The 22,728-nt window shown below is 45.4% G+C and overlaps 1 protein-coding gene across 1 annotated transcript in view; it reads right to left on the bottom strand.

Moving 5' to 3' along the window:
- Positions 1 to 5,762: 5,762 nt before the first annotated feature.
- PCGF3 (polycomb group ring finger 3) overlaps positions 5,763 to 22,728 on the bottom strand; it is a 120,499-nt gene continuing 103,533 nt past the window's right edge. Inside the window, exons 9-10 of the mRNA XM_054987320.1 lie at positions 19,918 to 19,998; positions 5,763 to 12,542 (exon numbers count right to left, since the gene is read on the bottom strand). Coding sequence (XP_054843295.1) covers positions 12,495 to 12,542; positions 19,918 to 19,998 — 129 coding nt within the window. The 3' untranslated portion in view covers positions 5,763 to 12,494. The remainder of the gene's footprint in view (positions 12,543 to 19,917; positions 19,999 to 22,728) is intronic.

Genomic DNA, 22,728 nt, shown 5'->3' with positions numbered 1-22,728 from the left:
CCACACTCTGAACGCTGGCAGACTGCCTCCTCCTCACATCAGCATGGTGTAGAGGTTAGTGTCGGACTAGGATCTGGAAGACCCAGGTTCAAATCCTGCTCTGCCATGGAAGCTTGTTGGGTGACTATGGGTACGTTCTTCCAAGAAAACCGCCCAGCATGCAATGTATACAATCCAACCACGATATGTATTCAAAGTCCAACCAGCTAGTCCAGTAGTAAGACTAAGATAAACGCAACTCATGTTTAGTGAAATACAGCTTAAACACTTCATATTAAAACCAAACTCTCCTAGCATTCTCAAATATTCTCCTTTGATCTTCCTTCTTCCTTTTTGTTGAGCTTCCAAATTATCACTCCTTTCAAAGTCTTCCTCAGAAGAGGAGTGAATAAAACCATGCAGATAGCTGTAGAGTTGCTTACCAAAAAATGTAATCAGGAGACAATAACAGAAATATTACATGGAAGGCACTAATCAACAATGGGCCAATTGCACACTCTCAGCCTATAGTATATAGGCTGAGAGTATACAAAGGAGTATACAGAGGTGAGTACACAGAGGAGTATACAGAGGAGAGTACACAGAGGAGAGTATACAGAGGAGTTGTGAGAATAAAATGGAGAAGAGAATCCCCACTGGGTAGAAAGGTGAGCCATAAATAAAGTAGACAGAAATAAATAAATTCCAGGCCCAACAGATTGGGCCAATGGTCCATCGATGTCTCACGCTGTGGCCAACTAGATGCCCTTGAAAAGGTCTGCCCCCGTTGTTATACCCCATCAGCAGGTATTCAGAAGTATTCTGCCCCAGAACAAGAGGCCTCATTTTGGGTATCATGGCTAATAGACCTGTCCTACAAGCATCCCCTTTGAAAGCCCATTTAAGTTAAAGGCAATCGCTACTTCAGCGATACTCGCGCAGCGGCTTGGGGGCCACACGTGATTCTTTGCACGCCACCAGTGGCTTTTTGAAGCATTCTTCCCCTATTTGGCACCTTGTCTGGTGGGACTTGTGGTTGGCGGATGAGTCTCACCTTGAAACAGCTGCTGGCAGAAGAACTAGTTAGTTGAGAGCCTCTCTGAGGAGCAGGCCTTATGCCAGAAATGGAACTAAATGTTCCTCTTTTGATAGATGGAAATTTAAAAAGTGGCTTCCTGGAACCTGCAGAGTACCGCAGCACTACATCTTGTCGCAGAGAGCTTTGTAAGTTATAGACCGTGCAAAGTAGTATTTATTATTGTCAGTCCTGAATCTACTGCATATCACCATCACTGGGTGGCCTGTGGGGAGACAGAGGGAAAAGAGGGTGTTTTTTGCTAGGCAGATGCCTCCTGTTTCCCTTCACTCCCAGCATACAGAAGCTCTCTGCAGTATTAGCCCTGATAAGGAAATACCATGGTGGAGGGGTGGGGGTGGGGGTGGGATTTCTATACAGAGTCACTCCATGTAGCAATACTGCCACCTACTGGAAGTTAGTGAAACACATGGAAACTTAATACCTCAGCAAAGACTTTTTCTCTTGTGTACTAATCTGCCCCTTTCCAACTTCCAGTCATTTTTAGAGCCTGTTGTCAAGAAAAATGCAATGGCTTTGATATAGTTGTGGGATTTCCTTCAATGAAAGGAAAGAATTTTGTTCCCAGTTTCCCCCTCCTGCTGCAGGCCTCTAATTTCCCTGTGGGTCGTCCCCCCCCCCCGCACCCGAGTGGCAAATCAGCCAGAATTTGCAGGTAGAAAGGGAGGCAGGGGGGGTCACAGTAATCTTTTGTGTATCCAAGCTTAAATATATTACTGGCAAACCAAAAAAAGTTATATGGATCGTTAAGACTTTTAAGATCTGGTTTATATCCAGATGCCATTTGAAAAATTAATTTATATTTTCTCCTCCTCCATGAGGACCAAAATGGCCTGCAACTCTGTTCACCCTTCTTCCATTTTATCCTCACAGCAACAACCCTGTGAGGTAGGTTAGCTGAGAGTGACTGACCCAAGGTCACTCCACAAGCTTCCATGGCAGAGTGTGTGGGGGGGGGGTCTCCCAAATCCTAGCCCAGCATACTGATCACACCACCCTCTGGCTCTCCATTTACTGAGCCTTCTTGGCAGCCACAACCCCTTCCAACTTTCCTCCTGTCAATCAAATCCCCCCTAAAAAAACTTTGATTTAAAGCTGTCTTTTTTCTTGTTGCGGAGAACAAGCATACAATACTTCCCACCACTGCCTGTGTGCATCCTGAGAAGAGTGGCAAGACAAGGTCACTCAGTTGTAGTTTTTGCATCACCTGAATCTGAGACCCAATTTCCCACAGAAGTTTCCCCTTGCCTGCTCCGCTGCTCCAGAATCTCCCCTTTGGCATGATAAACTGCATATAAAATCATAGAATCAACTGGGTTGGAAGGGGCCTCTAGGGTCATCTAGTCCAACCCCCTGCAAAATGCAGGAATCTCATGACGTCTTCTTCTTTCTCTGACACAAACCATATTAAGGAATTTCTGTCCATGGTACTAAGATTCCACCCTCTCCGCCTTCATTTTAATTTGAAACAAACTGACAGCCTTTCTCTTAATTTATTATTCCTTTCTCATGCCAGGTGTTCTAAAAGGAAGAGACTTGCATGTTAATAATAATAATATTCAATTTATATACCGCCCTTCAGGACAACTTAATGCCCACTCAGAGCGGTTTACAAAGTGTTATTATTACCCCACAACAATCACCCTGTGAGATGGGTGGGGCTGAGAGAGATCCAGAGAGCTGTGACTCGCCCAAGGTCACCCAGCTGGCTTCGTGGAGGAGTGGGGAATCAAACCCGGCTCTCCAGATTAGAGTCCCGTGCTCTTAACCACTACACCAAACTGGCTGTTTGGGATTTCCTCTTCATAAAGAGGGCACATGCAGTTCTGCTCCAAAAAGAAGTGATCAGGGGGGAAACACAGTTGAAAAAGCAGCATTCATCCTTTGGAAGAGTGGATTCAGAATCACACAGTCCGAGATTAGTCCTACATACAGAGGGAGGGGGCAGATTGAACGTATCACGAAGAAGTCTATTTTGCCCCCAGATAAGCATTTGGAAGCTACTCTGTCTCTTGTATCCATTTTTCGATGTACAAGGAAATTAACTGTCACGTAGAGAAAATATGTAAAGCAGCCTGAATCCTCCGTTTGAAAAAAATGCATTGACTAATGTTTGAAGTAGTCAAATAAATTTGTTTTGTTCCTTGCACAGTTTGAAAAGCAGATGTCTTCTGAATGTATCTCAAGGTGGAACCTGCATATTAAAGTGATTAATTTCTCTACTGCTCTTCCCACGCCCAACTTACTGCCTCTGTCCCTCATCTGTAGCAAATTTGTGAATCCTTATTTTGTGAGAAGGCAAAAGATGACAAGAAATATAATACGTATTCAATATAATCAGGCCAGGGATGGGGTCTAAACAGCTGTTAAACATAAAAATGTCACGAGCACATTTACTAAGCCCTACCAGGTGTTTATTGGATGTTGCTGAGAACAGAATACTGGAACTGGACAACAGTTTTAGACCAAAGCTTGGAAAAAAGCTTTATGAACAGCTCAATAGCTCAGTGGGAAGGAGCAATGCTGGAGACAAGAGGAGTGGGCGCCATCTTACTTTGTGATATACTGAGGAGGTGAAATCTGGGGAAGGGGTGTTATTTTGGTAGGGCACATGCTTTGTCCCACATTCTTTTGTCCTCAGTATCTGTCATGATAGGCTCTAGTAAGGTAGATTGATCATTGGTCTGGCTTGGTATATGGCAACTTCGAGACGTCTGCTAGCCTGAAATGAACCCCACTGGCTGATATCGAAAATCCAGAACTATGAATAAAGACTTGGATTTTAAAAGTATGAACAGATGGGCGGATGAGAATTATACAGAGCAATGCAGAATGCACAACTGTCCAAACCATATACATTTATTAAGAAATCCACCAATTTGTTGGCCTTCACAAGAGAGGAATGTCAGTTTCCGGCAGGTGAACATTGTATTAAAGCATGATAGAGCTCAGTGAATGGTAATATTATAATTTTAAAAAATTTACTCTTCAGTAAGATCTATTCACTCGCACAATGTTTCGCAAGTGGATAGTACTGAGATCCAATCTTTTCCTTGAATTGATAGAAGCGTTTCATAACTGTACCATTAAAGGTTTTGCTTTGTACACGTAGACAAGTAAGTGCTCACATTCTGAGAACAGATCCAGAGGAGTTAGCCGTGTTAGTCTGTAGTAGCAAAATCAAAAAGAGTCCAGTAGCACCTTTAAGACTAACCAATTTTATTGTAGCATAAGCTTTCGAGAATCAAGTTCTCTTCGTCAGATGCATGATCGGATCATGCATCTGACGAAGAGAACTTGATTCTCAAAAGCTTATGCTACAATAAAATTGGTTAGTCTTAAAGGTGCTACTGGACTCTTTTTGATTCTGAGAACAGCGATTCCTGAAGGATGTGCCTCTTGCTTTAAAAGGAGGCAATCCTAAAATTACACACAAAGAAGCCAGAGGAAACCTCTAAGGGTGGGTCATTCTGTCTGAATCTGTGTGAGCCAATCCCAGCTGATCTAGGATCACTGAAAAGAGGTGTGGCCATAGGTATCCATCAGGCAGAGATGAAGTGGGCAACCTCCTCTATGGGTGCATAGCCTCTCAGGAGCCTTGAATTATTCAACTGTCATGGCACAACCAGAAGTTCTCTGGCTTCATATCCATGTGCCCCAAAGCTATAGACCAGGCATTAGTGGTCTATAGCCATATAGTCAGCAATTGTTTCAGGAACCCGGCCAGAATTTACTCACTTGTCTTGAGTTTAAGATGCAGAAAGAATTGATCCAAGAGAGTCAATAAGAAACAGCAAAAGAACACACAAGAGCCACATCAAATTGATCAGAACTTTAAAAGTAGGTTGTGTGCACTTGGGTGCTGAAAAATGAATTCAGTTCAGTCCCAAAGGTAGCCAAAATTCTGCAACCAGAAAAAAATGGAACTCCCTACAAATTAAGATTACACAGATGACTCTGCATAATTTATGATGAAACTATAATTAGTAGAGATGCCCAAGTTTGGTTGACTAACTAACCAGAGTTGAACTACGTAAAAAGCATGTAATCTGCCTTGAGTCTCATCGAGAAAGGCAAACTATAAATAACCTAAATAAAAAATAAAAAACGGACACAAGTTATATTCTCTACCCTGAGCTGGCTTCCAATATATCTCAGGATAGTCAAATGTTCCACCAAAAAAGATACTGGTCATGGTTTGTTCTACAACTCCCAGACCGGGTTTTGAACACCCAAAGCCTTGATACATATTTTCAACAGATGGAATGCTTTTTTTGCTGAGATCCTTTCCCCAACTTTTTGCCCATTTAACAGCTGAAACCAGAACTTAGTAATACTTTCTTCAATTCCTCAGTTGGCAGAGGGGGTTAACTCCGTATGTTTTCATTTTCAGGGGTGAAATAAAATACTCAATCACCTTGCCTGGGGCAAAAAACCCCACCCCCTCAATTGCAAAAACCAGTTTATTTTTCTGGCACTGTTTTGTACCGCAGTTACTTTTTGTTTAGTAAAGTGCAGGTGACAACAGCCTCATTCTGCCCAAAGAAGTCGAACCAGGGAGGAAGCTGGTAAACAGTTTCAATTAAACCATGACTTCATACAACGTTTTAACAGAGCCAAGACTGTCTCATATCTGCTGCACATTCTTACCCTTAGACAAGAACGGGCAGGGCTGTGGGGTTTTGTTTTTGTTTTGCTTTTATTACAAGCATATAATATTAATTGGCAGAACACTGAATACAAGCTTCACTATCATAAAATCAAAACATTAAGCAATAATCCCCCCCCAAAGGCTTATTTAGACAAAACTAGCCACCAAGAGTACAAAAGTTACACAGCAACACAAAGCGTGAAAAAAAAATGTAAACTTCCAAATGAAACCAAGTCAAAAATACGATTTTGTTTTAATACGGCAAGAGTTTTCAGTATCTTTTATTATGCCACATAAGTGAGGATAAAGGCTTAAATGGTTGCACTGGCTTATTGTCCCACAACCCTACATTTGTTGAAGATGAAAGGTTTGCTCATCTCAAGATGGTTATGCCGTCACCTACTTAAGGTATTGAGCACATAGTAGGGTTGGTGTGCAATGTGCCTCACTTAACTTTCCTTAGGAGATTAGGGCCCTTACCTCAAATGTACTCACTGGCCCAAACTACTGGCTCCAAGTGTTAAAGGAGAACAGTGACCCACAAGTCATCCTTGATAGGTTCAATGCCATGCCTAAGCACAACCGTGTAGATATTGGCAGATGTCTTTGGCCTTAACCTACAGGTTTGGCAGTAAGCCTAGGTCTGGGGTCTCAGTTATCTGCTGTAAAGCAGGAGGTAATGCAGCCATTTGCAGCAGAGAAGAGTACTAGAGAAGGCCCTTAACCTTTGCTTTACTGCTCCCCCAGTTAGGATTGCAGACACCTTTGCCAGTGGAGTAGGATGCAGCCATCTTCTACTTGCCTTCTACTGCAAACCACCAAGCTTTCATGTTGATTGGCAATTACTGCTGGTGTCCTGGTTCCCAAGCCCAAGTCACTGTGAACATGTGCCCAAGTCACTGTGAACATGTAGCTTCAGACCTCGTGAGCTGCCTTCTGGGTATAGTTTGTGCACGCCTAAGAGGGAATTAACTACCAAACGACAACAGCCAATTTAAAGGGTTAGAAATAAGTTTCTGGAAATATGTGCACCATTCCACTAAATTAAAAAAAAAAGGAAAGTGCTTTGCCTAGCCAATAGTATGCATCTTAAGAAAAAGTTTGTATTTCCCAAGTCCACATTTTGACTTCTAGGTGAGCTTATCCACTTGCAATTCTAGCATGCAATTGCTTGCCTGTGCCCTGATCTCCTAAAGATTTAAATCCAAGGGCACATGCACACAATATATAGGCTAAGGTATCATGTGACATGTTTAAAACAGAACAATTACCTGAGGAAATACAGAAATCAGATTTTTTCTCTCTGTGAAATACAGTTTTGCTGTCTGTAAGATATGTGTTTCTTTATGTATGGGTGAAAATATAAATTTATCAAATAGTCATCATGTGGATGTACAAACTGGTTGGCTTTCTCCCGTTGTGTTGAACTTACAGCTCAATTTCAAATCATTGTGAATAGATTTATCTATGCAAATACATTTATCATCAATTGGAAAAGAAACAGGACAATAAATCTCTCAAGACTAATTATATTGTTATGAAAAAAAAATAAGAACTAGATAATCTTTCAAAAGGCTCAAATCCTATTGAGGGAAAAAAATTAGCACCATCATAGTTTTGACATATAATAATTTAAAAACTGTTTGCATTTTCCCCAGAGGTTAGATTGTTGTGTCTGGAGCATTGCACAACGACTAAGAAAGAAAGATCTCCCAGTTAGATGGTACACAGTTGGGGGGGGGGGGATATCAGACATACCAATGGCACACACAAAATAAAATTCAGATGGGCTGCAAGTTTTGCCAATTCCTTCCACATTTCACATTTAAGACTTCTCGCCAGATCATTTTAAAAATATTGCTAACAGGTAGTTCTTGCACATAGACACAAGTCCCAAATGTCAATCTTTAAAATCCCAAGAAATAGAAAAGGAAAAAAAAAACCCAGAAGAGCCCATTTGAATGTACATTTAAACCCACCTACATTCCTTTTTCAGAGCTGCGATTAGTAGATGCTACATTTACAATTTAAAATGTATGCCTAACAAAAGCATGTTTCAAAACTATTGCACAAAAAGCATAAAATAATGCTCTTTATCCATACAAAATAAAACACACCAAAAAAATCAAAGTCAAGACCAAACCAGACATTATACGCAAATCGGCAAACACCACTGAAAAGAGCAACAGCATATCTAATCCCACTCCCACCCCACCAACCACTCCACGATGTGTGTGTTATGTGCCATCAAGTCGTCTCCGACCTATAATCCTGCACAATTTATCTAAGTCCCAAAATTCTGCTGGAGGAAGCGGAGGGAGAAGAAGCACAAAACATCACAATGACAGAGCACTGGTAAGTTGCGCTAGACATCATGACTGGTCAGTCAAGAGGGAGGCAAGAAGAGCATGCATGCTGCTGCCATTTTTGGCACAAACTGCCTTTTAACGTAATGTGTAATTTGGCTCTGAAAAGAAGAAGAAGCTTGTAAAAACATCTCACAATTTCATTTTATATGCCCATAAATAAAGCTGGACCATCAAAACCAAAAAAATACTTAGATGGTAAAAAGTAAGACAGAAGGCTTAAAATAGAATAAATAATTTTATAAAGTTAACTTTTAAACCCCCCAAATCTTATTTAAAATTCAATATTATATATTCTGATTTCTCTATTTTAAAAGAAAGTTATAACAAGTGAGACAATGAACCGGCGTAACGTTTGTCTCCTTGTTGCCGAGGATAATGCAACACAACAATTTTTACTGCATTTATTTACCAGCGGTAAGCAGTCATTTTAAAAAAACGACTTCACAGTAACTTTATATATCGCTTAACTGACCAGAAGACACTCCAAGTGGCCAGAGCAAACCCAAGTCACACAAGGTGAATGCGATTTGAAGACCTTGAACCAGAAGATCAATTGAATGTTTCACCAACATAGCTGCTATGCAACCTTTGCCTCTTAAAAGCTTCACAGAAGAGAGGCAATACCTATTACAAGGATCTTCTCTTGGAATTCACTGTATACAGTTTTCTGATTTAAAAAAAAAGCCCAGCTAGGTCTTCTAAACCACAAACACCCCAAGGAACACAGTTTCTACAGAAGAAAGAAGGTATTCTGAGAAGCTGTTTTTAAAAGGGGAGAGGGATTTTCTGCCAAGGCTGTCCTCATCAGGCTGTTACAAAAGGAGAGATAAGCAAACTTATGAGCAACAAAACCAGCTCAGGTGTCAATGGCTGGCTTTGGTTTCATGCACGCAACTAGATATATATTTAAATATATTTATATAGCACCGTATCAAATTCAAGTGATTCAAAAACTTGCTAGAAACTTAGCAATACAGATTCTGTAGACTGTTGCAGTCAAGAGATGTGGGCTTTTTAACATCTTGATATTATTTAATACCTCAGTTTAAGTCACACAGGATAATATCTGTATTCCATATTTTACGATGGCACGGGTCTTACAATTCAGCTGTGTATCTAGTCTGAGGTAGTAGACTGAATAGTTGTAAATGGTCATTAAACCCTTTTAAAAAAATTTAACTGAATCAAGAGACTTTGGGGCAGGGGCTCCCAGTTTAAGGCTCAACAAAGCAGTGTTAGCCAATACATGTTCAGATAGCACCACGCGGCCTTTGAATTTAGGATACCTCAAGTTTAAGGCTGCACTTGTGTTCTTTAATGGCTTCATGAATTCTCCACAGTTCACCAAACTCCAAAAAAGCGATGTCCTTTCCATTAACAGGCATTTTCTTTTATAATAGCCTTAGGAGGTGTTTTCTAGACAACGGCAAGCAATACGTCTTGTCAAATAAGTAACTGCTTACCCTAAGCATCCTACCTCATGAGAACCAAATGTTAAAGGCACGCTCCAATGGGAAAATCTCCTGTGCAAGCCTTACTGAAATCAATGGGAGGGCATTAGAACACCACTGATTTCCCATTCATCTCAATGGGACATGAAGCTTGTGTTTTTCCTCCCACCTGTTCACATATTCATGTTGACATTCAATGCTTGCTCATCTTCCTCACTTTGGATTTACTTGATTCCTTTGACTTCTGGACATTCATATTTTCCATTATAATTGTAGAAATGGAATGCCACATAAGTCAACAACATGGGTTTCTAATATTGTAATGAGCCACTGGAGGACAGACGAAGGAAGAGGATGTTTGTGAATTATTCTGGAGGGGTAAGCCACACTAATCTGTTGAAGTAAAAACGACTGTACTGTATGTAACAAAATTTTATTCCAGCATAAGCTATTATGGACTAAGAAAACCACTTGTTCAGATCTTCAATATGCTGCCATTTTAAATGGAAAATATGAAAAACAAGAGCCCAACACTAGCAGGATCAAAGGTGCATAAAATACAGGAAGTACAAGTCGAAATGTAATTATTTAAGAATATGAGACCATTTGCACTAAACTAGTTTAACACCTGCAAAGGGTGGTAAGTTCCAGATTTCGCAAAGATAGTTAAATACTTACTGTGAGATAAAAATCATATAGTCATCTGAAAAAGTACAATCTAGTACATGTAATCTTATGCTAGAATAACATTTTGTTCGCCTTCAAGGTGCCATGAGAGTCTTGTTTATTTTTGATATTTGGGAGAGTTCCATTTCCAATAAGAGTAATTTAAAAGAAAAAGAAAAAGAAATTCTAGCAGGTGAAAATAGAATAACCAGAACTTGGAAAGGAAATGGTAACACCTGCTCCTTACTGATGATATTGGGGGATCTCTTCTGGTGGTGGTAAGAGAATGGAAAAGACCAGTATTTTAATGGAGTGTCTGTTAGCTGAAACATGTAAAACAGGGATACTTCATCTCAAAGTTATCCAGGAAAAACACAGCATCCCACGTCACACTGCTGTACAGGCCATACCCCAAGGACATAACACCACACTATGCCCTTGTCCAGGCTTGCTCCACAATGGAAAACCCATTACCCTAAAGGAGCTCAGAAAAGCAAGAAACAAAGACGGGCAAATTCCTAAGGATTCACTCTAGATCACTCCTCGGGTTTAAGCCCCAGGTAGAAAAGACCTTATACCAAGGATAGGGAATTTCTGGCCCCATCTGCTTTTCTGCCAGTCTCTCTGAAACACGTCCCCTCCCAAAGCCTGCTGCTCCCGGTCTCCTACCAAATACCAATCCCACCTGTGTTAATCAGGTGGGGTTATAATGTAGAGATACAGGCAAGAGCTAGTTCAAGGCAGCATTCCACACCACAGCAAAGCGTCATGAGAAATAAAGAGGAGGCCCCTCTTGCCTACCAGTCCCAGCAGCAGCTGCCTCCTTGCTCATGCTGGTGCATGAAGGAGGAAAGGCTGATTTGTGTACATGCAAAGAATACACATGCCTCTATGCGTCTATGTGTGTGCATGTGAGAGGAAAAACCGCATGCCTGTGTGTAGGGAAACATGCAAAAATGAGAACGTGAATGCCTGTTCTTGGGTTCAGCCACACCAGCCTACTTCGAAACTGTGGTCCCTAATAAACTTCTCCACCCCTGCATTGCGCGTCTTTTACCAATGAAGGATAGCATGTTCTAATTCACGCCTCATTTTGGGCGTAAGGTAAAGCTGAAGAAATTACTTCCGAACACACACACTAGGAGGGGGGAAAGTCCCAAGATGTTTAAAGGAAAGCAGTAAATTACCTTTTTTCAACTGTATATATATAGAGAGAGAGAGCTTATATTGTTTAGGGGTGTAAAGTATTCCATGGAGGGGCTGAATTAACCACAAATCCAGATTTACAGACTTAAAGGCCAGAAAGTATCACATTACCAACTCAGTCTGATCCTATAATGGCCGTTCAGCAGAGAATCAGCTGAACACAAACGGTCTTAATTAGGGAAAATAAAAACCAGCAGGGAGGTCAATGCCCTAACGCAAGTCCATAGAAAATACATTGCAGCATTCACACAGTGTGTTGTTCAAAGGAACAATAATGGAGTTCAAGTAAATAAGGCTGCTGAGGGCTCATTTCCCTTACGGGAAAGGCAAATCCCTCACCCTGACATCATCTCTCGCTTTGCAAAACCCCGTTAACACCGCAAGGAAGGTTCTTCCAAAACGTTCAGCACTTTGAGGATGTGACCCAGTAAAATGGCAATGAAGTTGGGAAAAGTTAGGGGTTGGGGGGAAAAAACACTAACTGAAACTCTTTTGATAACCTCAATCAAATGAGCCAGACAGCGATAGGCAACGGGGCATAAACCAGAAACAGTGTAACACAGCAAAAGATAATCACTGGTCATTAGATCTTGTTAAATATCCTAAGAAGGGCTTACTAAAAAGACAAGATGGATATGAGGTATAAAAGACAGAACTCCTTGCAATAAAATATACCACCCTTACATTAAGTTGTGAAGCGACATTGTCCTCTTTGCAAAATGTTTTAACTTATTGGGTGTCACCGCAAGACAGCAGCCAAGAACCAAGCTGCACATTGGGGGAACTGTGAAGTGTTTCCGATGTCTGTAAACTCCGTGCTGGTAGTGTCCTCTTGAGTTGCAATTAATTTAGTTTTTAGTAGAAAAAAGTATAAATATTTTCCTGTCCAGAAAGCTGGGTTTAATACATCCCTAGGAGAAATATTCAGAAGAATGGTTGGATGGGAAAGCACTACTGTTTCCAGGAATGGATTCTGCTGGTTTGTTTCACACGGGTGAATTGCGTGGTGCACGAAGAAGGTGCCCGATGATAGTCTCTGCAAACAAAAAAGCCTGTCCAGAAGGACAGAATAGTTCTTACAGCAAGTCCATTTTGGGTCTGTAGTGTAGCAGTAGAGGTGCTTTCTGAAAGATAAAAAAAATACATTTATTTAAGGAAAAGGCCAGCAGAATCCTATTTCAATGTGGAATGTCAGCCACAGCCAACTTTTTCAGCCTGAGGATTTTGGTTCTTCTACAGCAAAGCGGCTTGGAAGACCGGAGCATCTCGACAGTGGCTCCACTGCCACCAGACACCACACCACTGGCCAACGAGGAGCTCCCTCACACTTCAGCAACCTATCAGAAATTCCCCTTCCCAAATCAGAGGATGCCCCAAGGGCCTGTACAACGGGAAGGAGGACCTGTGGGGTATCCTTACACAATTTGCAGGGAAGGAAATTGAAGAGCAGCAAAATGCATCAGCAGCTTCCAACTTGGGAGCATGGAAGGGCCATCTCTATATTTTGATATATACTGAGAACCACTGCAGACCTGGGAGACCCAGGTTTGTAATCCTCTCTGCGCCATGGAAGCTTGCGGGGTGACCTTGAGCCAGTCAACATGGACTCAACCTAATCTACCTCACAGGGTGGTTGTGAAGATAAAACCGAGGAAAAGAGAATGATGTAACCTTCTCTGGGTCCCGCACTGGGGAGAAAGGCAGGTAATAAATAAATTAAATCAAATAATTGTCTATCCTGCCCTTCCTCCAAGATACTGATGCTGCTGTAACATAAGGGTTAAGTGGTTGGGTTACGAGTAGACATGGGCGCGAACCAAAAAAAATTAATGAACCAGTGGTTCGTGGTTCGGTGCCAACGACGATCCTGAGATTGCAAACCCCAACCAACATTTTCCGTGGACGAACTGGTTCGCGGTTCGTGGGACGCGGAACGGCCCCGGTAGCACTAACACAGCCCATATTCCCGGGGAGTCTTTTGCAGGTTCTCCTACAGCCATCACCCAAGTTTGGACAAGATTGCAAAAGGGATCTTGGAGTTATACCCTCTCCAATTCAAGGCCCCCAGGAAACTCCCACTCGATACAATTAGAGCCACCGGTTGACGCTGGCCCAGTGTACAAAAGGTGGGTGTTGACAGCGGCCACCGGGCCTGGCGGCCACGGGGATGCACTGACAAGCCGCCTCGCCTCAGGGGGCAGGGGATCTGGCCGCTGGCCGGCGGCACCCGCCAAGTGCCCGCACACCAGGCCAAAGAGGATCATGCTGGTATTCCCAGCGCAGGCCGGAAGATGTGTACTGGGGGCGGCCACCGGGCCTGGCGGGCACGGGAAGGCGGCATCGAGTCGCCTCACCTCAGGGGGCGGGGGGTCTGGCCGTTCATTGGCAGCAACCCCTATGTGCCCGCCCGCCATGCCAAAAAGGAGTGTGCTGTTAATCCCAGTGAGGGCCGGAAGGTGTGTACTGGGGGCGGCCGCTGGGCCGCTGGGGTTGGGGGGTCTGGCCGCTTGCCAGCGGCACCCCCCATGTGCCGGCCTGCCAGGCCAAAGAACAGCACGCTCGTATTCCCTGCGACGGCAGGAATGTGGGTGAAGACGGTGGCCGCCAGGCCTGGTGGGCACGGGGAAGTGGCGGTGAGCCATCTCCCCTCAGGGGGAGGGGGGTCTGGCTGCTTGCCGGTGGCACCCCCCATGTGCCCACCCACCAGGCCAAAAAGGAGCGTGCTGGTATTACTGGCGCTGGCCGGAAGGTGTGTAGTGGGGCGGCCGCCGGGCCTGGCGGGCACGGAAATGAGGTGTCGAGCCACCTCCCCTCAGGGGGCGGGGGTTCTGGCTGCTCACCGGCGGCACCCCCCATGTGCCCGCCTGCCATGCCAAAAAGGAGCATGCTGTTATTCCCAGCGAGGGCCGGAAGGTGTGTACTGAGGCGGCCGCCAGGCCTGGTGGGCACGGAGAGGCGGCGACAAGCTGCCTCCCCTCAGGGGACAGGGGGGGTCTGGCTCCTTGCCAGCGGCACCCCCCTATGTGCCCGTCCGCCAGGCCAAAAAGGAGTGTGCCGGTATTCCCTGCGATGGCAGGAATGTGTGTACTGGCAGTGGCAGCCGGGCCTGGCGGGCACAGGGAGGCGGCGACAAGCCGCCTCCCCTCAGGGGGCGGGGAATCTGGCCGCTCACTGGCGGCACCCATGTGCCCGCCCGCCAGGCCAAGGAGGAGCGCGCTGGTATTCCCGGCGTGGGTGGGAGAGGACATGACATTCGGACGGGGGCCTGATCTCCAAGCAACTGCGGGTCCTCACCTCGGGATCCCACTAAGGAAAATTTCAACAGCAGCCGACAGTACCCACCTTCCTGCCTTGCCGGAAAGGATGGGAGGGAGAGGACCTGTCATGTGGGGGTAAGTGGGAAGATCCCCCCCCCCAACCTCCAGGTCTTTTTTTAATCTTTCAATAACTATGTTTTCTATTTTCCTTTATCATCATCCATACGTAGGCTTGTGTGTCCATCTTTTTCCAATTGTTTTGTTTCTGTTTTTCAATCCATCTTTCTATCTGTCTGTCTTGTTCTGTCCAACATGAGGAGGGGGAGGGGGAAGATCCCCCAGCAGCTGCGGGTCCTCAACCGAGGGTCCCACTGAGGAGTAATAAGGTGGCAGCAGACAGTACCTACCTTCCTGCCTTGACGGAAAGGACGAGAGTTGCGGGGGACATTCCCACCCAGCTGAAAGAGGTCCCGTGAGTCCCGTTGACAGGGGTTGTTATGACCTGTACTTTCTTTAGGGTGGATTTTGCTTTAAATCTCCCCCTTACACCCTCTGGGTAGTTTGCTGCCACCAGGAATATATTATTCCAAAATGTTTTATTTAAATTTTCCCTTTTGTAACGTGTTTGAGCGTCAGGCTCCTTCGTGGTTCTATGTGGCCCTGAGGATAGGAATGGGAGATAACTCTGGGATATAACTAAACAAAGTTTATTTTTTAAGAAGCGTATTGGTTACATAAAAGTCGTTCTTAGTTCTTCTAGTTGCTTCATCCAAACTCATTCACACAGATCTCTTGTAAGGCTTCACACACAGTTAGCCTCTTTCTCTAGGCTCTATATTTCTCTCACAGAGAACTCCTCAGACAGCACACAGCCAGCCTGTTTTCTTTTCACTCTCAATTCTTCCTCTCTCAGGCGCACACACAGTTTGCCTGCTTCAAATAGAATGAATATGTAGTCTCACAGACACATTCAGTTCAGGCTTCCACTCAGGTTGCCTTTCCCTCACAAATACATGAACACACTCAGGCTGCACACAGCTCGCCTCTCTTGCCCTAACTGAATCTTTTTTCTCTCCCTCAATAACTGAAAACCGCCTTCACTCCACCCACTCTGTCATCAACCAATCATATCACTCACTCATCTCTCTCTTTCACCCCCACTCTTCACCTATCTCACCAAACATTTAAAGACGCATGCACCCATTTCTTGAAATCATTACAGGGGTGCTGCCACACTGTCAACCGACTGTATCTGTACACAATACAATCGGCTGCGCGAGCGCAACCGAGCTGTGTAACCAAGGAGCAGTAACAGGATAGTCCCTCGTGAAGCAGGGGCTGACCTGATCCGCCATCCTGCCTTTGCGAAAAGTAGGGGATGGGCAGGACAGGAGGCATTGTTTGGACGGGTCAGAGGGGTTCCTGAGAGGGGGAGATGGAAACGTGACAGCAGCAGCAGCGGCTGACATCGGCCACCTTCCTGCCTTTGTGGGAAGGACATCAGTCGAGCGACCCATTCCCCCCTGCTCAGAGGGCTCTGCGTTTGCGATGGATGGGGGCACCGTGCGGCTTAACGATATGTGAAACAGTTCCCGAGCTGCTGCGCAAGTGCCCAAAGGAGGCTGCCATCAGCAGCATCACCCACCTTCCTGCCTTGCCGGAAAGGATGGGAGGGAGAGGACCTGTCATGTGGGGGTAAGTGGGAAGATCCCCCTGCAACCGCCAGGCCAAAGAGTAGCACGCAGGTATTCCCGGCGTGGGAGGGAGAGGATGTGTCATTCGGACCAGGGGCCTGATCCCACAGCCACCGCGGGTCCTCACCCGAGGGTCCCACTGAGGAACAGTGCAGCAACAGCCGCCTCCTGAGCCATCAGCCTCGAGGTTGTAAGCAGCGCTGTCCCAGACCCCGAGGGGACAACCTCCACCAGCACGGCCTGCCCGAGCGCTCTGCTCTCACCAGCATCAACCTCAGGACAAAGTGATCCTCCCTCTGACCCCTGCTCAGAAGAGCTGGTGGCCCCCTTTCTCCCCCCAATAGATGTTTCACTGGGTGAGGAGGGAGACAGGCTTGGGTGGTGCCTCTTCAGGTGCCAAGTCAGGGCCATCGAAGACAGGTGCTTTGGGTTTTTGCCCCTGTGCACCAGGACATCACAGGCACAGCCCCGCACCACACGGGGGTCATCAGGAAAGGCCCGAAAGTGCCTCCATATGGAGGTGTTGTAACGTCGACCGCTAACTGTCCCAGGGGAAGGAGGACGAACGGTTACAGGCTGCGCTGCGGGGCTGGACACAGACGATGGGATGAGAGGTGGACTGCAGGAGGGGACACCACCGAGAGTTTGGGATGGGGACGGGAGGGATCTTTCATAACACACATACCATTCCTCCAGGGATCCATCGCCCACCCACCCCTCCTCAAAATGTTGAGAGAGATTCTCTCCCTCCTGCGCAAAGACCTCTTGGGCCTCCACAGCCCACATAGGTGAATTGGGGGGAGCGGGAGGACTCCCTGCGGCCCCCGAGCCACACCCAATACTGCTTTTCACAACTGAACCAGGAGGACTGCCATTGCACTTCACCCCACAACCACCCTTGGCAGCCAACATAGGAAGATTCATTGTGCCACCAAACTAGAATTAAGGAGGACAGGAAAGGAGATGACTCTGTGTGCCCTCTGCTGCGGTGCCCACTGAGCTTGGCTCCAGGGCCTGGTAGCAGCCCTGGTACCAGAGGGAGGGAGGGACTAGAGCCCTAGTCCACCACTCCCACAGACCTGACTCGATCAGGCACTGATTAATAATAATGAATGTGAGCCCTCAGCGGAGGTGCCCACTGAGATTGGCCTGGTAGCAGCCCTGGCACCAGAGGGAGGGAGTGACTAGAGCCCTAGCCCACCACTCCCACAGATCTGAACGGAACGGGCACTAATAACACTGTGTGAGCCCTCAGTTGAGGTGCCCACTGAGCTTGGTCCCAGGGCCTGGCAGCAGCACTGGAACCAGAGGCTGGGGCTAGAGCCATAGCCCAGCACACCAAGATACCTGGGCAGAACAGGCACCGAGACTAAGAATAATAATAGTAATAATAAGAATCACAATTCAAATGATTAGGATTGTGATAATAATAAGAATCATTTGGTCAGCCCTCAGCCAAGATGCCCACCTAGCTTGGCCCCAGGGCCTGGCAGCCGCCCTGGCACCAAAGGGAGGGAGGAACTAGAGCTCTAGCCCACCACTCCCACAGACCTGAACAGATCAGGCACTGATTAATAATAATCAATGTGAGCCCTCAGCCGACGTATCCACTGAGCTTGGCCCCAGGGCCTGGCAGCAGCCCTGGCACCAGAGGGAGGGAGGGACTAGAGCCCTAGCCCACCACTCCCACAGACCTGAACAGATCAGGCACTGATCAATAATCAATGTGAGCCCTCAGCCAAGGTACCCACTGAGCTTGGCCACAGGGCCTGGCAGAAGCCCTGGCGCCAGAGGGAGGGAGGGACTAGAGCCCTAGCCCACCACTCCCACAGACCTGAACAGATCAGGCACTGATCAATAATCAATGTGAGCCCTCAGCCGAGGTGCCCACCTAGCTTGGCCCCAGAGCCGGGCAGCAGCCCTGGAACCAGAGGAGATAGATCCCTATCCCCCAAATCCAAGCTGAATTAGTCTCTCTCCCCAAGGGCTAGCAAGTGGCAAGCAAGAGCTCTGTCCCACTCCACTGCTCGCTGAAAGTGAAACCCAGCCTGGGAGCCCATGGCTCTTTATAAACACAGGTCCCATTGAGCAACGCAGGAGGTCTGTGTTTGGCCTTCAGAGCTGCCTATCAGGGTTTGCAGGGATGAGATTGGAGTGCCCGTGGCTACAGGACACCCCCTTCCCCCTCCCTCCCCTGGGTGTCTTCTCCCAACTTGTAACCGCTTTGCAGCTCCGTGGTTGGGAAAAAGACCTGCCGATCAAGGTAAGCTGGGCTTCCATTGGGGTTTCCAGGGCGACAGAAGGAGTGTAGACAGAGTTCAGGCATTCCCCCGGCTCTGTTACCAGGGGAATTGATTGCTGGCGCCTGACTATCTGGCTTCCCGAACCGTGGCCAAACGCACTGAACCAGGCTTTTACCGACCACTGGTTCATTGGCCGTGGCCGATAACAAACCGCCGGATCGCGATTGCGCGATCACCATTTCCGTGGGTTTTTGAAGTTCGTAATGCGATTCATGCCCATCTGTAGTTACGAGTCATCACTCTGCTGGCTTGAATCCCTCCACTGCCATGAGCTCAGCAGGTGGCCTTGGATGAACCACTTTTCGCAGCCCAGCTCCTCAGCTGTATTGGGGGGATAACAGCAACACTGACTATGTTCACAGCTTTGAGTTGGCACTGACCTGTCTAGAAGAGCGGTCTATAAGTACACCATTATTATTATGTTATTATATCAGAGCCAGGGCCTTTTTGGTCCTGGCTCCAACCTGGTGGAACTCTCTATCGGTGGATACGTGGGTCTGCCAGTATCTTCTATTGTTTTGGCGGGCCTGCAAGACTGAGATGTTCTGCCAAGCATATGGTTGAGGCCAGTCCAGCAGTCATCCAGAGAGGCTCCTAGCCGGCCTCTTACTAGACCATCTGCCCACCCCCTCATATGAGTTTAAGTGAATGACCTGTTCCCCTCCTTCTCCCACCCCTCCGTGTGTTACTAGCAAGAGTGGGTTGTACGGTTGCTGTCTGGGGGTGGTGTTTTATGGAAATTCTGCATTTTTATTGTGAATTTTAATTATGTTTTACTGCTGTAACCCGCCCTGAGCCCGCTCGCAGGGAGGGTGAGATAGAAGCCCAACAATCAATCAATCAATCAATCAATCAATCAATCAATCAATCAATCAATCAATCAATCAATCAATCAATCAATCAATCAATCAATCAATCAATCAATCAATCAAACAAACAAACAAAAATTATCAAGGCAGCTTACATGATTCCCCAGTCTTCCATTTTAACCTCATTACTATCCTTTTTGACAGGCTGATCTGAGATAGTATGACTGGACCAAGGTCACCCAGTGAACTTCAGGGCTGAGAAAGCATGTGAATCCAAGTCTCCTGACTCCTTGTTCAACACTTTAGCCGTTATACCACAAGGGCCACAAGGAATCTGAGAAAGGCTGTACACCACCTGCCGGCTGAATTACGTAACCAACCTTTACTTAATCTACAATGTTAAAAGCACTGATCTTCCAGAGTACTGACAACATACCTTAAATCTCCATCTTGTAACAACTACAAATTTGAGAGTGTGGTCCTTGCCCAGAATTTCTTCATTGCATAATATATCCAGCTGATTTAAAAAAAAATACAGAGAGACTGTTTATTTCACAAACAAAATCAATTTAACATATGTACATCGTGACAATCATATCTGAATTAGAAGTGTAAAAAAGAAAGTGATGATCTTAAGGGAGAAATCTACCCTCTCAGTGAGCAAAATACAGGAACTACTTCCAAGAATCAGAACACAAAGCAAAAGTCCTTTAACAACACAAACATCTAGAGCTCAACCCTCAAGCAACGGTGTGTTATCTACAAAATATCTGCTGTTTATTACCTGGAGGGCCGTCTCTCCCATGATAAGCCTGTTTGCCATCTCAGATCTTACCAAGGTCTCCTTCCTGGTTAAGCCCTCTCTTTGAGTTGTCCAACTGGACACAGTACAAGACCATTCTTTCTCTGTAGCAGCTGTAGCATTCCAGAACTCCACTCCCAAGAAGGCACAAAGGGTCCTAACTTATTGGCTCTCTCTGCCAGACACATAAGGAGGCATTTGGTAGCTCATTTAGTCTTGTTATTTTGGTCTTAGTTTCAGTCTCACAACAGCTGTTTGCTGCCTGTGGGTCACAGCTGGAGCTTTTTGTTTGTCTGTGTGATTGTTAAGCAACTATGGTCAGCAAGAAAGGTGGGATACAAATATTTTAATAAATAAATCTGAGCCATGTGGTGTGGAAGTAATATTTAGACACTTACTAGACTTGCACATACTTGCTTCAGGACAAAACTGCACACTCTGCTGGTGTGGGGAAAAATGAAACGATGGGTCACAATGTGCACCCCTCCAGTCCACAAAGGACCCAAAGTTTACAGAAAACAAGGTCCAGAGCTGTGGCTTTATTGATCAAAATCAGCATATTCAAGTTCTGAACATTCCTGTACACGGAACCGAGTTTACACAGAACCAATTTACCATGAGGACAGCTGGCTCCCGGCTAGGATTCAAATGAAGAGAAGCCTGAAGGAGGCCTGGAGAAGCCACTATTCCATTACTGTTGTTGGGGAAAGCACATTTACAGGCATCTAACTCTATGACATGGGAAAACAGGCAGCATAAAACAGGAAGGATACAAAAAACATGGAAACTACAGGGGTAACCAGTGGGATTAGGAAGTGCAGAAGAGAAGCCCTATATTTGCTAGGCACCCCCTGCCTTTAGCTCACAGGACAGGGCTTTCTAGGCTACGATCATTTGAAAGTGTACCCCACACACGGCTGACAAATCAGAACCACTCATTAAGTCTTTTCTCCCCACCCACCCCCAGGTGGGGACACAGATTAAATGACAGACTCATACGATTCCTATACACATTGCAATTTAAGAATGTCTGGAGTTACTGGCAAGAATATTGATTCCCAAAATTAGACACAACTTATTAATTAGTCTCTTAGTGGCCACAAAAACAGCAGTCACTCAAAAATGGAAGTGACAATCAGCCCTCTCTTTATCTAAATGGGTATACGAAGGTCTAGGACCACCTGATAATGGAAAAGATCTCAGATGGCCAACATCAAACAGACATTTACCCAAAACTACTGGGTTCATGGAGAAATGGTTGCCGTTTCTTGAACATGTATCAAAATATGATATACAACCCTAGGACCCGATTTATCTGAAATTACTATACCTATAAATCTTATACTATCAACTGTACATAACAACCCTACAATTTTCATTTTTCTGTTGCATGTATTGTTTAGCCATGAAGTATCTAATGACTTCATTAAGAGATTTGAATGTTTGTTCTCCATTGCATTTCTGATGTTAAACTTGATGTCTATATTCTTTCCCCATATATATAAAATTTTGGAACCAGTTAAATGAGTTCTCACTCAAATGTTATCCATTTCAATCTTGTTGGTCTTTATGGTGATACTGGACTTGACTCTTGCTCTTCTACTGCAGATCAACATGGGTACCCACCTAAAACTGCTTTGGGACAAAAGGCCACATGGGCGCATGGAAGGCTTTAGGCAGATTCATGGAGGATAAGTTCATCAATGGCTACCAGCCACAAAAACCTCTACATCCAGAGGCAGGAAAACATTTTTTACACCTTGTTTGTTGGCCCTCCAGGACAACCAGTAGGCACTGTGTGAAACAGGATGCTGACTACCTGGGCCACTGGTTTAATCAAGCAGGGAACTCAAGAGAGCAGACAACACCATTTTCCAAACAAAATCAGTCAATTCAGTCAACCAGTGGAACAGAAGAGCATCCTCCCTTATAAGACAATGAACCAACTGCAGCCTATTTTAGGAAATGCAAAGCATTTTAGCACAACAAGAAGACACTTCTTTTTAAATGCATGAATGGACTTTCAAAATCAACAAGGCCAAAATTACCTATGGCTTCTAACACAATAGCTAGTGGTCATGGCAATACTGATTTTCTTTTAAAAGCAAGTTTATATACCAGATGAAGAGTAAAGTCCGAAAGCATCTTGGCTACTTTTACTAAATAGCACAGATGAGCAGAAAGACTGGGAGGTTAGGACTTCCAGTTAGCATAAGCCACCAATCCATGAATGTGTCAAGATGCAACTGAGGGACAATGTGACCGATGCTGAAAAAGCCCAGAACTAGATCATCAGAGGCAACCATATTTTTGATATTATAGCCATCGTCCCAGGGAATATTTCCATGTGTCATCATTTGCTATCAAACAAGCTACTGGAAAGCTTAGAATAAAACATTTCCAAACACTTCTAATGTGATTTAAAAAACATTTAAAGGTCCACAG

The sequence above is a fragment of the Eublepharis macularius genome, chromosome 8 (genome assembly GCF_028583425.1).
Source record: "Eublepharis macularius isolate TG4126 chromosome 8, MPM_Emac_v1.0, whole genome shotgun sequence".
Taxonomy (NCBI): Eukaryota; Metazoa; Chordata; class Lepidosauria; order Squamata; family Eublepharidae; genus Eublepharis; species Eublepharis macularius.
The sequence above is the reverse complement of the archived record's forward strand: the minus strand, read 5'-3'. Positions and strand labels throughout refer to the sequence as shown.